A 15,274-nucleotide genomic window follows, 5' to 3' on the forward strand; every position below is an offset into this window, starting at 1 on the left:
GGGCAGGTTACATTTTACTCTGATTGGTCGAGCGAACATCCTAAAAATGAATATTCTTCCGCGGGTATTATACTTATTCAGAGCTATACCTCTAGAAATATCATCAACTCAATTGCAGAAGCTACAGGCACTTTGCTCTAAATTCTTATGGGCCCCAGGAAAAGCTCGTCGAGCCATGAGATTTTTGTCACTTCCAACTGCAAGGGGCGGATTATCAGTACCTGATTTCGTCTTGTATTATTATGTTCGTTTTTTACAGAAAATGGGTGTATTATTGTTTGGAGAGGATGCAGGCAGTACAGCAACAACTAGTTCTATTTTCTATTTAGTATTAGGAACAGAAGCTAACCGTAGCTTATTTCGGGAAATTGAAGGGAGTTACTATAAAAGGACTAGGTTTAAGGTTATGGATGTAGCCATAACAACATGGAGGAAAGTACTCAAATTATTTGATTTAGCGGCCCTTTCTATTATACTCCCATGAATGCGACAAATTTGCTCCCAACAATATTTTGTGATAGGGTGGCTGCTGGTTGGCGAGATACGGGTGTATTCCAGGTAGGAGATTTATATGATGACGGGGGTCTTATCAAACAGAATGTAGACCTGGCTAAGTTATATAATTTACCGCAGTCACAGTTTTTCAAGTTTCTACAAATACAGGATTTTTTGTTACATAGAAAACTGAAATTGATCTCAAATACCCTGATTGAGGCTATTAAATCTCAGAGCAAAATGGGTGTGTTGTACAAAATATTGATCTCATTTAAAAAGGATGATTTGGAGAAACATACTTTACAATGGTCATCGACATTGGGAGAAATTGAAACTGATGTATCAATAGAAGATGCACTTGCAAGATCAAAGGAAGTTTTTCTATCTGCAAACTTAAAAGTAAATTTTTTAAAAACTTTATTCAGATTATACTACACCCCAGCACGCATGCATAAGTGGGGTGACCGTTTTGATGGTAAATGTTTTCGTTGTGGGGGTGACAACGTTGATATTGTGCATTTATTTTTTAGCTGTTTCAAATTGAATAAGTTCCTACAAGATATTGAATTTTCTTTATCTATTATTCTTGGGTCTACGCTTAATATTACTCCAGCCTTAATGCTTTTAGGGATGGGGCGACTTGTCACAAGAGGGAGTGTTTTTTATAAGCATCGATTTCTATTGTTTGTTGCAATGACTACGGCTCGTTTATGTATTGCTGGAGACTGGTTATGCCCCGAGCGGTACACAGTCTAAATATCGAGTTTGTAATATCGACCTACCGAAATATCGAGTCTGAAATATCGAAGGTAAAGAATATCGAGGTCAAGAATATCGTTGGACAGAATATCGACCCTAAGGTAAGTAATATCGAATTTATTTATATCGATGTAAGTAATATCGAAGTGAGTAATTTCGATATCAAATATATCAATGTTACTAATTTCGATGTTACTAATATCGATATTTGTATTACTATTATGTATTTTATTATGTATTTAATATGTATGTGTTATGTTTTTTGTTAAGTATTTTACTTGTTTTAAATTACATGTGAACTATTTTGATATATTAATAATGATATTTTAAAGTTAATTTAATGTTTTAGTACTGGAGCGGGTTGTGGGTTTATAGGGGAATAGGGTGGGAAGTAATTTAAATATATTAAATTAATTATTATTTTTTAGCAATTACAAATTAGTTTTTATTAATTTTTCATTTAAGTTTTGTAGCGGGTAGTGGGTTTATAGGGGAATTGGGTGGGAAGTATTTTAATTGTAATTAAATAATTATTTATTTTAATTTATTGGTATTGATAAATTAATTTTGAATTAATTATTTATTGGCAATTAATTATTTTAATTGTTAATTTATTTTTTAAATTGGTAATTGTTGGTAATTGGTAATTCATTTTTGTAATTGATAATTTATTTTTTAAATTGGTAAATAATATTTGTAATTGGTAATTAATATTTTAATTTGTGATTAATGTATGTAATTGGTAAATAATTTTTTTAATTGGTAATTAATGATTGTAATTGGTAATTGATTTTTTAATTGTAATTAATGTTTGTAGTTGGTAAATAATTTTTTTAATTGGTAATAAAAAAAATTTAATTGACCATTAATGTTTGTAATTGGTAATTAATGTTTGTAATTGGTAATTACTTTTTTTAATTGGTCATTTATTTTTATTGGAAACTATTTTTTTAATAATTGGTAATTCATGAATTATAAAAAGTATTTTTTTGTATAAAAAATAATTTTATTGTTTAAAGTTTTTTAATTGCTAATCAAATTTTAATAATAAATATGTGTTTTGTTTTGAAAAATATTTCATTGTTCAATATTTATTATTTGGAAACTAATATTGATTAATTAATTTGTATTGGTATTTATTGTTAATTTATTGTTAATAAATTATTCAATTGTAATTATGTTTTTAATAATTATTAATGGGTATTTGTAAATGATGTTGGTTTCAAATTTAAATTATTAATTATTTTAAATACAAACATTATTTATAAGTATGTTATATTTAATTTCTATGCTATCCAACACGTTCCCTACTGTTGCACTCTCTGGAGTGGGAATAGTAATTTTTACCCCTACGCTATTCAACGTTTTCCCTACTGTTTTACTCTCTGAAGTTGGAATAGTAATTTTTACCCACCCGCTATTTTTTTTTTTTTTTTTATCCAATGCTTTCCCTACTATTACACTCACTGGAGTGGGAATAGTAATTTTTACCCCTACGCTATCCAACGCTTTCCCTACTGTTGCACTCACTGGAGTGGGAATAGTAATTTTTTACCCACCCGCTATCCAACGCTTTCACTACTGTTGCACTCTCTGGAGTGGGAATAGTAATTTTTACCCATGCGCTATCCAACGCTTTCCCTACTGTTGCACTCTCTGGAGTGGGAATAGTAATTTTTACCTTCCCGCTTTCCCTACTGTTGCACTCTCTGGAGTGGGAATAGTAATTTTTATCCCTACGCTATCCAACCTTTTGCCCCCTACAGCAAGTCGTTGTAATGAGTTGCAATGTAACAACGCTGTCGTTGTAACAACCGCGTTGTAATGGCATGCAATGTATCACATGCGATGTAAACGATGTTTACCTTTATCTCAGACCATGTTTCAAGAAAAAAATAGGTAATTCTCTGGAAGTTGCCATATCCCAAAACACTGGACATATGAGTGAGCCCTTTACTTCAGTGTGTGGTTATACATAGAACTGATCTAAGTCTGACATTGTCACGGGACAGTTCTGAGGATGGGTGCTGGCTGTAGTTAGGCAAGAGTCAATATATCAGGTTCGAAGTGGACCCTAACAACGAGGGGATGGAGATTATGGACATTATCAATTCACCTAGTTCCTGGCACCAGCTATAGGTGGGCAGGACACAGATATTACTGAATTATCTTTATGGAATTTCTCCTTGGGGGACAAGGTATACAGTTGGATGCCGTAGCAGAGTCAAGACAGAACATGGTATGCATGAGGACACAGAGAGAGTGTGGCACAGGTGCAAAAGCATAGAAAAATTTACTGTGATGTACATATAGGGAGGTTGCTGAATGCTATTACATGACAGCAATATGTCCTACATGATCTATGCAAGGAGACAAGGAGCCTTCTGCATCAAGAGTAAACAGCATTGTGTGACTATCAGGGCACATTAGACCACCGATGATGCAGCTATAGAGGTGGCAGTCTGACAGCACTGTTTGTTAGCACTGGCATTCATCGTCAGTGGCCATCAAGTATTGACTGACATCTGATGATGACTGCGCTGCGGATCATGATACAGACCTTGATCAGGTCTCTTCCCAATAGTGGCAGGACATGCTCTGGCATATTAATTGATGCAGATACATGAATCATTGTTTCAGCATCAAGTCCAGATGTGGGCCCTTTGCATTTCTTCTGTTGCTGTTGCTGTATGGTGGCATCCCTTCTCTTTACGCAGTAGTCACTCTCACCTGTTGTGGAACTCAAGAAACATTACTGGCTGGAATAGCATTTAGCGGTGCAGAGTTGAGTGTTCATAAGCACAACTCACCTAGTAGAACAAGGTTTCTTTACGAGCCTACATTCATGCAAGACTACTGGCATCAGATATTGCTGCATCATGGCAGGAACAAAGGGTAGGTCTGTGTTGATTATTAACTATATATTGACAGTAGTTTAAAATCTGGGGTTGTAGTAAATACAACGGTGTGTGATGCTTTTTAATAATAACATTTTTCCTGCAATTCACATTTTCCAGCTGAGGTAGCGTAAGTATGATAATGCAAGTAGTTGTTAATATTGTATTTAGCATTTGGGGGTGGGGGGGTTCATTTGCTTTGCTGCTTTACCTGGTGAGGGTGGTCATGTAATGCAATTTTTCATCAATGAACATAGCCTCCTATACGGGCACTTGTAGAATGTGTTTGGTACAGCCCCCTCTGTTCGCACAATGTGTTATTTGCTTTCCTGTCTATTCTTTCTTTGCATTTCTTAGTGATTATGGCTTTGCTCGATCAGGCATAAAGAAAGATAACATGCCTGGTTTCAATCATTATATACAATCAGGTATTTCTTAATTTGCTTATATACAACTATGATTGTATATCACAATATTGAATCCAAAAATATAATCTGATTTTAATATACTAGCTGAATATCGAGTCCACAATATTGTGGGAGGGTACACTATATATATACACAGATAAGCATATTGTGGGGGGTACACTATATATACACAGATAAGCATAGTTACTATTGATATCTCCATATCAACATACCTTGAAGAAACACTTATCAACGTACACCTTCGGAGGTAAGAATAATAAATATAGCTTACCTGTAAATATTTACCTTCAGAATAATAAGGTAGCTGATATTCTGGCTACTATAATTTTGCAGGACGGTAATTAAAGCACAATATTCTATCTAGTTCAATACCTACAACCATCATATTCTAGGAACAGCGTCATGTGTTTAGATTAAGTGTCACCTGCTTGTATATGGACTCATATGAATATGTACCATCATTTTAAACCACGGACAGCTGCATATGCGGAAGCTTAACCTCGTATACCCCAGCAGAGACTTGTGCCATATATCCAAGACCAAATATTATATAACCAAGTACCACCACACATGCCCAGGTTTACTCTTAAATGCTCATCTACAATTATTTTTATACCCAGATCAGCATATTATATCCAGGTACAGGTTCACATGAATATGTACAACCTCAAGAGGCAATACTCCTCCAAAAATGCCAATAGGTGGTGCTAAGCTTTTCTAAGTGTTGTTCTGGCTTGCTGGGTAGTTTTTCTAGAATTACTCAATACTGAGACAATGTAATATACAGCTTTAGCCTGCCTCGATGAATATTATGACCATTATGTGAAAATAACAATCAATGACTTTCAGATGAAAGCATAGGAAACTGCAGTTAAGGTATTACATTTACTGTATTTCTAGACCATGTTTCTTGTCGAGCTTCAAATACAAGTAATAGTCTCTGAAGTGTTTAGGAAAAAGAAGTAAGAGGTCGTATTCAAGAACATTTTCAAGCAGGCGAACTGGACAGCGTGGGATTCGTTTCCTTGACTCTGTAGGCATGCAATATTGTATTTATTTGTGCCTCTTCAATATCGTTATGACCGTTTCTACTGCTAGACTAGGTGGGCCTACCCTCTTTTAGCGATCTTCCCATGATATTGAACATAATGGAAATACTGAACTTCAAAGAGATGTAGTTGTCTATATATTTAAAATATGGATTTGTGCTTCAAGATTTGTATTGCTCCTATTGTAAAAATATGCAAATAAAATCAAGTAGCATGAGATATTCATCAAACCAATGCCTTAATTTTGACTGAACTTTGTGGTGATATGCCTAGAGTAGAGTGAAGAAGTGTGCAAGATTTCTATAAATACATTCATTATTTCTGGCTCAGTCTATGCTATTATCACACTGTGTGATCAGTCAACCAAGATCTGTCTAAAAACTAAACCATAGTGCATAATGCACGAAGTTGCTTATGCCATTAGTACGTAAACTGGGACAAGCTTAGGAAATCGCCAATATTTGGAAGTTCATTGATGCTGAATCTGAAGTCTCTACATTCAGTTCCACGAAACAATCTTCTTTCGGAAGAACCTACCATTAATAATTGCATGTTATCATTCATTGTTCGATGTTCACAAGGTTGATTTGTGCCACAAGGCAGAAGAGAAGACGCAAATAATGGAAGACATAAATTAAACTGCTCTTACCTTCAGAGAATCAAAGCAGGCAATAACTCGACCATTGTCCACATGGCAACTCCGTGACGGATGGGCAAACTTGCATTCTGCATCGGATCGAGAACAAGTACCTCTCTGAAATTCTCGACAGACCTCCAGTGTCAGCCATTTTGTATCACGGACCAGGGAGACGTTAACAGCCATATTAAAAATGAATTTAGAAAGCAGGCAATCACACCCTTTCAAAGGCCAGTGTTACTGCTTTTAATGAGGGGCTACAGCGTGAATCCGAGTTAAAAGTAAGGGAAACAACGAAAGTGTTGCTTTGGTAAAATTTCAATGGGTAAGCACTTAGGTTTTCATATAATAAGATTGTATTAATTAAAACAATAATTAAACGTTGAGCCAATCACAAAATATAAATCTTATAACTGCAAATCAAATTAGAGGCCAGCTCTTAAAAGTGCAATTGCTGAACTTCAGATCGAAGAGTTGTTTGCGTACCACCGCCGAAGAAGTTACTGGAAAATTAGCTGGCAGGCTTTCAAAAAGATTCTGTGCTCTCCAGATAATGGTTTCAATTATTCTTGCGAAAAAAAGCAGAAGTCGTTGGCAGGGAGAGCTTCAGTTTTTCCAATGGACGTTTTGCGCAGTAAGAAACTTTTTTTTTCTTTGTATTTCCGAATAATTCTAATCACACCGTTCACATAAGCAAAAAATATGTGATCACTGCCAACAAAATGAGTTTGCAATAAATATTTTAGCAAAGTGGCTGGGTACACTGACTGCTGAAGTAAAAAAAAAAAGGATGGATGAAATGCCGTCTGGTTGTGAACTGCAAGCAGCGCCAAATTAAATATGTATATTTAAAATGAAACGAAGGATTAGACAGACTTCCAAGCAGATGTGGCTTCAGGAAAGGCACTTTTCAGCAACCTGCAAGAGAAAGAAAAAGAACATCAGCCATGAGATGGCCATGGTCCCAGCCATACACTCAATTTATGAAGATACTGTATTCATTTCGGACAGGAAGCCTCGGGGAACTGACAGTGCAGCAAGTGCAGTCAGCCATTGCAGAAAGAGGGCATTCCCCACGCGAAGCTGCGCGTGTTAAGGGGAGCAGCCAGTTAAACTAATCGTTGCATCAGAGCGCGGGGCGGCCACCCAATAGAAGTGTTTGTTTCACAGGCAGCCAGCCACCTGGCAGACGCTCTCGTCTGAGCCCGCTGAACAGATAACGCTACTTATGAGCCTGACAGGACCGGCCGGGGCGTGTAATGTCTGTTTGTGCGTTTCGTAGATGGGACAGGCCACAGGGGCACGCGCTGCAGGCTGCTAACAGTGATATATTTCATTCTAACTGTGCATATACCTAGTACATTTATAAAACACAGGCTGAAAGGTATGCCACTGGCTGCTGCGAATACATCCTAATTGCCCAACAAATACGCGCGTCTATGCCTTATTTATGTTAGTAAACCGGTCTGTGCCACTGCAACCCAAATCTAACCAGGTAGAAGAACAGCACAAGTGGCCCAGGGTGGAGTTCACTGACTATGGCTGATTTCCAGACAAAGAAAAAAAAAACATGCCTCCTATTTTTTTCAGCACTACATTACAAGTCCTAAAGAGACAGTCGGGGGTGGGGGGGCACTCGTTTAATTAAGTCGATGCAGATGCAAGGCAACGGAAACCTGCAGGCGCCCCGCTCACATATTAATCACAACTGATCATTAAAGTACATGTCTTAACCCATTGCTACCAAGCAACGACGTCAGCAACGGGCAACCAAACAAAAAGGCACAGACCACGCCTGCTGCTGACTTCTAAAGTGCTGTGGAAAGCAAAAAGAATGCCCTTCATGCAATATAACCTACACATGTTTAGAAATCCTCGATTGTATGATTCATGTTTATCTTCTAATGTACACATTAAAAAGAAACAACGTGTAAAATGAAATAAGAGCTTGAATACTAAACTGCACACACAGCGTGATGGTGAGGGGTCAATACTCTGCTTCACTGCTATGACTCCCAATGACCTCTCTGCACAGCGCCAATAGGAGCTCAATGCAAAGTGAGGTCACTGACTGGGAATGTCAACTGAAATGGAATAACTAACCATACCTTGGCAAAGACGCACAATGCAATTACTGTATCTTTCAGGATACCTGATAGATAGCTCGAACTCCACAGCTTTCTTCCAATCATGGGCATGATGTACTACTAAACGTTTTTACGATGGCAAACTTTTCACTTGCAAAAACGATTTCTAGAATGTACTAAAAGCATTTTAGAAGTCTGTAAATTCTTACCAACTCCTAACATGGCTTTGCAACTCTATATAGAAGGGATATTTGAAAGGGGCTTGTTGTAGACGCCTCTTCCAAATAGCAATTTGGTATGAGATGATGCACTATGTGTGGCAACCAAAGAAAGTCATAAAACATTGAGAAATTGCCAATTTCTGAGTTAGGATTGTAATGCTTTAACAAAGGTTTAGGGGCCACTTGCACCCCTTTACCCTTTTTACATATAAAATATAAAGGTTGTTGGGGAGTAGAGGATCACTGCATACTCTCCAATAAACGCTTTTTTAAAAATGATTTTTTGTATTTTTAAGTGCAGAACTGTTATACATAAGGAGAATAGGAGCATTTAAAAGGTTGACTTATTTTTAATGGGATCGTGGACATGGTGGTCTGCTGACTCTAGCAGACCACCATCCTCGTGGTGGCCACCAATCAGGCTGAGTTGCAATTTACGACCTACTTCCTGAATATAAATGAGATGAGTCACAAACTGCAACTCACACCTATTCAAAATGTTAACCGACCTATTAGTATGTTGGTCAGTTCGTAAAATTATTTACTTGTTCCAAACATAATGGATGCAGATTTTAACCTGTTTTTTGCAACAACATTTTACCACATTGGGCCTCAAGTTTCACTCTTAAAAACTACCCCAGAATTGGTTCACAACATGATTGTTTATTTGCAGTTTTATATAGCCTTTTTCAGGCACTGGTGTTTGTTGGGGTGAAATGGTAAACAGTACTAACACCTGGTGTCGTGTATGTAGAGCACTTCACATGAGGTCTCTTGGGTGTGCTTTTATACTGTAACAAGGGTACGAGCTTCACTTGTAAAATATTGTATTTTAAGATACATAAAAGGATGGGGGAAGCTGGCATAACCAGGACACGTAATATGAGGAGTTGTAGTATTCCAGATGCTTAAAGAAATATCTGATAAAGATGTTGACATGAGTTGCCCATTAAGGAAGTACAAGGCTTTTAAGAGGATGTCTTGCCCAGCTGTGCAAGTCACAGATGTGTCCGGAGACACTAAGCTTGTCAAAGATGTAATTGGTGGCAGGCACGTTTCTTACAGTGAAGTGGATCCACTTGAATAAGCACATGGCTTCACAAGTAAACCAGTACAACAACCATAGGCTGGGGTGAGCAGGTCAATGCATGCACAACTTCACCCAGGATTCAACCTGTTGTAAACTTCAAGAGTGGGTGTGTCCACCTATGTGCCGGGCTTTGAAGTCATTGATATCAGCCAACATCAAAGTGGGCACTAAATTGCAGATGTGCATGTTATAGATGCAATTCTTCAGGAAAAGTAGACAGTGTTGGTCCCTTTGTACATACACCTCCATGCAGCCTGCTATCCATTAGAAATCCTGCAGTTTGATGTTTAGAACTAAGGTTGAAGAAATCTAATTGGCAGCCATCATTAGTAGCCACTGCTGGACAGCAATTTAAGATTATGGTTGGAATTTTTTGGTATTGCAATACACCAGGACGTTGTTGATAAACATAACAAATAAATAAGGCCACATATGCTGATCTGCACCAGAGCCCCAAGACATTTGCTTTCTTCCTTGAAACAATTAGCATCCCCAAAGGCACTCTATAGGATGCCAGCATAAATCAGATAGAATTAAAAAACTGGACATTGTTACATAAACTGAGCTGCGAGGAGCAATGTATTACATTCATAAGACACATGGGTGCGCCCTATGCATTCACTGCAGTCACTCTATAAACATAGACCACAACTTTATATATCCCAAGCACCAGCTCTGTGACAGCAGCTCAGTGCATCTGTATGCCGTAACACGACAGCACCCAGTGCAATGCTCTATTACTACATGGAGCTCACTTTGTCTTTGTATAGTCTTTGAATAGGGTTTTTACAAATACCAGGTGTCACCTGTGAGACAGCTGCAAGGCGCGTTCATAGGCAGTAATACGACAAAGCACCAGTGTCGCACTGACTTTGCACAGGATCATAACTTGGAACCGAGGAGGCAGTAATCATTATCTAAAATTAGATCTGTTCTTAATCATTTTAAAAATAAACTTGTACGCCCTGAACCTTTCGGTGTGTCTCAGAAGGACAGGCTGGATTCAGGCAAGAGCCAGCGGGACGCGTTTCACATGTGCCCCTCCACCAATCTCATCATCTCATTGGTTAAGAATGGGCTGCATGTGCCACTTCCGGTGCAAAATGGGGACAAGGGGGTTGGCCATGGCAGCACACGTGCAGCCAAGCAAAGAGGCAGCGAGCGGAAAAGCCTGTCCCAAATCGACGGTGAGTCAGTGTTTAATTCGTATTTACTGCACCCCGGGTGCAGCTGTGCCACACCCCATCCTCTGGTGCTACACTACCCTCTCCATGGGTGCGACCGCAACAAGATGGCACAGGTTAATAGTGGGCGCGGTGCAGCTTTTTGGGAAATTGGACACAGGAGTGAGCAAAGCGCTGCGAAGAAAGCAAAGCTTCTGTGTGTGTTTTATCCACAGCTCTCTGTGAATTCATACCATTCCTAATGCAGTGGAGTCTAGAAACAATTAGGGCTGTTTTTGAACCAAGATTTGAAGCAGGACCACAATTTTGAGATTTTCAAATGTGAAACTCTGAAAATAATAAAGAGCAAGTACTAACTAGGCCAGTAGTTCGGCCTTTTTGCGACAGTGTACGCACACAGAGGCACAAAACACAATGAAGGGCGGGCTCATGGGCACACAAGCAAATCACCTATATGCCTACAGCCGTTTTATCGGCCTTCAGCAGACATATACGCATGCACCCATGTACACAGAACAAGAAACATGCAGCACTTCATGCACATGGACCCACAGTGGTACAAACCATAGGAGAGTAGATACTAAAACATAACAAAACACCACACACCAGCAGGAGGCCCAGGTTGATGTTTATAATACCGGAGCACAGGAAAATGTGCACACATTGGAGCCCAGGAGTTCGCGCAGCGGGGGGAATTCGTTTATAATCATGCGTGGCAAGGCAATTTACTCACAGAGAGAGAGCACAGGGAGATGTGTACCAGGAGGGTACTGGTCTGCTGGAAGATGAGACACGTGGAAGCACAGTGTAATGTACCTAGACTTTTTCTTATCTCCCCACCTCCCCTCTAGTGGCACTGCCCACGTTCACTACTGCCACTAACTGCACTGAGAATACCAAACCAGGCTGTGAACAACCAAAGCGAGAGAGCCAGTTTCCAACAAAGTGTGGTCCATACAGCCTAGAAAATGTTTCCATTGGCCCTTTCCATATTTTAAAAGTTAGGTAATTCCTCAACAGATTTCCCCATAGAATTGTAACTTCAACTGGCGCATGCCTGGCTACCGTTCTGCAGAGGCCAAGGATAGGATGAACCCGTAGTAAGAGCACAATTATGACAGTGACTGACAGTGGCACAGTCAGAATCTCGCGCTGCCTCCAGCCCCGTCCCCAGAGCGCGCAGTGCTGCTGTCATGAACACCAATCCACTCCTGAGTACAGACCCATACTTAAAGAAACTCACTCACCGTATGCGCTCGCATGAAAAGCATAACCGCAGAAACAAAACGCCTGGAAAAAGACACTGTTACGAGAAAGGCAACATATGCCACACACCATGAAGTTAAAGTGCGAAATGTAACAGAGAACGCATCGCTGACTCCAATTACCTAAATAATTCTCGCATACATTGTCAACAAAGAAATATTGCCTCTGCGTAAGCAATTGAAAGACAGGGTCAGTTTCAAAGTCTGTTTTAAAATACAGCCGATACTAACTACCCGCCGCATATAAACCCCTGACTCACACACAGTCACACTCACATTTGTTCTCTTTCTCGTTACTCCTCATTCTCACTTCTCACGCTGCCATAAGAGACAGACAATTAGTGTTGTGTAAACAGAGCCAGTCTTGCACTGTTTACACAAAACTAACGGGCTGTCGAAAAGCAGCGGCGTGTGTGTTTGTCAGGGGGAGGATTGTGAAAGGAATCCTAGTCCCCATGCTGACAAGCCCCGCCGCCACACACTGGTACAAATTAACCTCTGAATGTACCTCAGGGGAGAACTTGATGATGCGCCTCTGAGGAACACTGAGTGGTGGGCCTCATGACAGCGCCTGGTGCTGTACATCAAGGCACTAGATGATGTTGTTCAGGGCCATGGGTTGTAGACATTAGCGGCTCTGTGATTTGCAGTGAGGGACAGGGTGAAGTCAGAAGTTGTATGAACAAATGTGCAATATAGCACACACTTCGATGTGCTGTAGTCAGGCACACAGGGTGTTATCATAGAGGGCTCAAATTCAACTTGTCCTATTTTTTTTAGGTCGAGCCTGGGCAGCGCATGTACTGCTCTGCGAGACATGCTGTATTAGGGTATGGACTTGAAGCCCCTCCCACTCTCCTCTCATATTTTTCATTGGCGTGTGTCATTGTCTTTCGTATTGTATTGTAATTGCATTTATATAGCGCTTACTACCCCTGACGAGGCGTCAACGCGCTTTTTCAATGATTAGCACGCTACTCCGGAACCCATAAAGGATTACTGTTGAATTAGTATAGTGAAATATGAAAGTAGTTTGAGTGGTGGATAGGTTAGTCAGTTATTTGGATTGAGAAGGATAGCAGAGGGATAGAAGAGGGAACAAGGTTTGCAAACGCTGGCTTCTTATTAGTGAATAGGGTTGTCAGTCCCTCCTTAGTACCGCCAAGTCTTCATTTGTAACCTCCTATGAGGACTAGCTCTTTTACTTCTGTTGTTACACGGTATGTCTTATTTAATCTGTAAGCACTATTTTCTTTAATGAGTTGCTCCTACTGAAGGCATCAGCGTCGGATTGGTAATGCGGGCATTCGGGCAATGTCCGAGGGGCCTGTGTCCGAGTTCTGCTGTGGGCTGCTTTTTTGAGCAGTCTGGGGGACCATTTGGGCGTTGTCTCTATTGTTCGAACACAGCCAGTGGCCCAGTGGGTGTCTGAGTGGCCTTTCTAGGGGCAGATGGGCGTTCATTACCTCCATTTTGCAACAGGCAGATGTATCACTCCCTTTGTCGCGCTGACCGGCCAATTAATGTGTGCACATACTGAGCGGGGGCAGGGGGCCTGAGTAGAAGTGGCCTCACTTGTTTCACCATTGTAAACTAATGTGTGCATTTTTTTACCCCCTCCCCTCCTAAAGTTGTTTTATAAGATTACGCCAAAGCAGTGATTTGACTGAGGAGTGATTATGCAAATGTGGGGCGATTTTATTTTTTTGCGTGCACGGGCTGAATTACAATCCCAATCCAACCCTGGAAGGCATGACATGCTTTCCTGCGACATACATCGCGCCTTGTGCACTTTCACTTTCCAAGCAGCCCAGGACAACGGCCCTGCTTCTTTGAAGTGAAATAGGTCTTGCATCTACAAGAATTTGAGCTAATGAATCAATGCCTTTTTGTGTTAATTATCAAAACAGATAAATAAAAAGCATTATCATTTACAATGCCAATAGCTTAAACTCTCATAAATGCGAGACCTATTGCTTGTTTTTTTTTGTACTCTGTCTTGAAGTATTTACCACATTATATATGTTCAACTACAAGAACAAGATGTAAATATCTATCCATCCATCCATCTATAGATCAATTCACAGACACATATCAACCGCAAAAAAAAATAGATTTTGTAAGACAAAAAGATGTCCACTTGAAACTTACTTTCTAATGTACTGCAGTATTTTGCACTGGACGCTTAGGCAGTTATTTGCAGGCAGCTATCATATTTTAAAGGGTTGGTTCGTTCTGACACTTATGCACATATGTGACAAACAGAAGTCATAGAGGCAAACAACGTACAGGGAAACACCTGCACTTTTTAGCTGTAAGCGACCCATCTCATATATCTAATAATCTGAGCATTGTTGGTCATCCACATTTTGCTAATTAGGATTTTAAAGTGCAAAACTGCACGTTCCAAAAGTCAAAGTTTTGTTGGCTCCAACACCATAACAAACTGATTATGTCACGTGAGTCATGGGGCACTTGGATAGCCCTGCCCATGTATGGAGCAATACATAAGATTGTTATGATTTTGAAAGTGTGATGTGTTTTGGGGATGGTATTTTAAATTCAGTTTTATTTTACACCACACAGTCTGAACTAAATGTGTGAGAGCTCTTCCTAAAATGTTGTATTTAGTATTTACATTTCATTAAAAGATTGAAAATCCCTCTGCAGTAAATCATTCCAATGGGAAGTGCAAAAGAGAAGAGGTGTAGTGGGCCTTGTAACCATCCGGGAATGCACTCCCTGACACATATGAATTACGTGAAGAATGCATTTTTTTCTAACATTCATCAATGACACACCAAAAGCAATATTAGCATAGTAAAGTAGTGCGACTCCATTCTATGGCCTGCCACTTTCAAACTGCATCTCGCTCATCCATTATCAAAGTCAACAGCTTCACCTGGAACACCCAAGGATTAGGCATTTGAGTGCCACACTCAGTTTTTAGAAAATCCAACCTAACAAGCACTGACAAAGCCAATAGAGTTGGCCCTAGGAAGCTAGTGTGTAAGTAAGTTTTATTTTGTATAGTTAATAAAAACCATTGAATACAACTAACAGCCGTTGTCTGTCCAGGTAACAGCGGTGGGGCTCTGTTACCGCTGTTGGGGCGGGGGGTTATTCTGAGGGACAATGCTGAGGGAAATTTAAATAAATAAT

The 15,274-nt window shown here is 39.7% G+C and overlaps 1 protein-coding gene across 5 annotated transcripts in view; it reads right to left on the reverse strand.

Annotated features, from left to right (window-relative positions):
* The window catches only part of LOC144829423 (muscleblind-like protein 3), a 559,780-nt gene that overhangs the window by 351,105 nt on the left and 193,401 nt on the right, over window positions 1–15,274 (reverse strand). For all 5 annotated transcript variants that reach the window (XR_013610658.1, XR_013610657.1, XM_078688555.1 and 2 more), the window contains exon 2: window positions 6,278–7,183. Coding sequence is in view for 3 of the 5 variants with exons in the window: in XM_078688555.1 (XP_078544681.1) it covers window positions 6,278–6,451 (174 nt within the window). In the remaining 2 variants the exon portion in view is untranslated. The remainder of the gene's footprint in view (window positions 1–6,277; window positions 7,184–15,274) is intronic.

This window comes from Lissotriton helveticus, chromosome 4_1 (assembly GCF_964261635.1).
Source record: "Lissotriton helveticus chromosome 4_1, aLisHel1.1, whole genome shotgun sequence".
NCBI classification, from domain to species: Eukaryota; Metazoa; Chordata; class Amphibia; order Caudata; family Salamandridae; genus Lissotriton; species Lissotriton helveticus.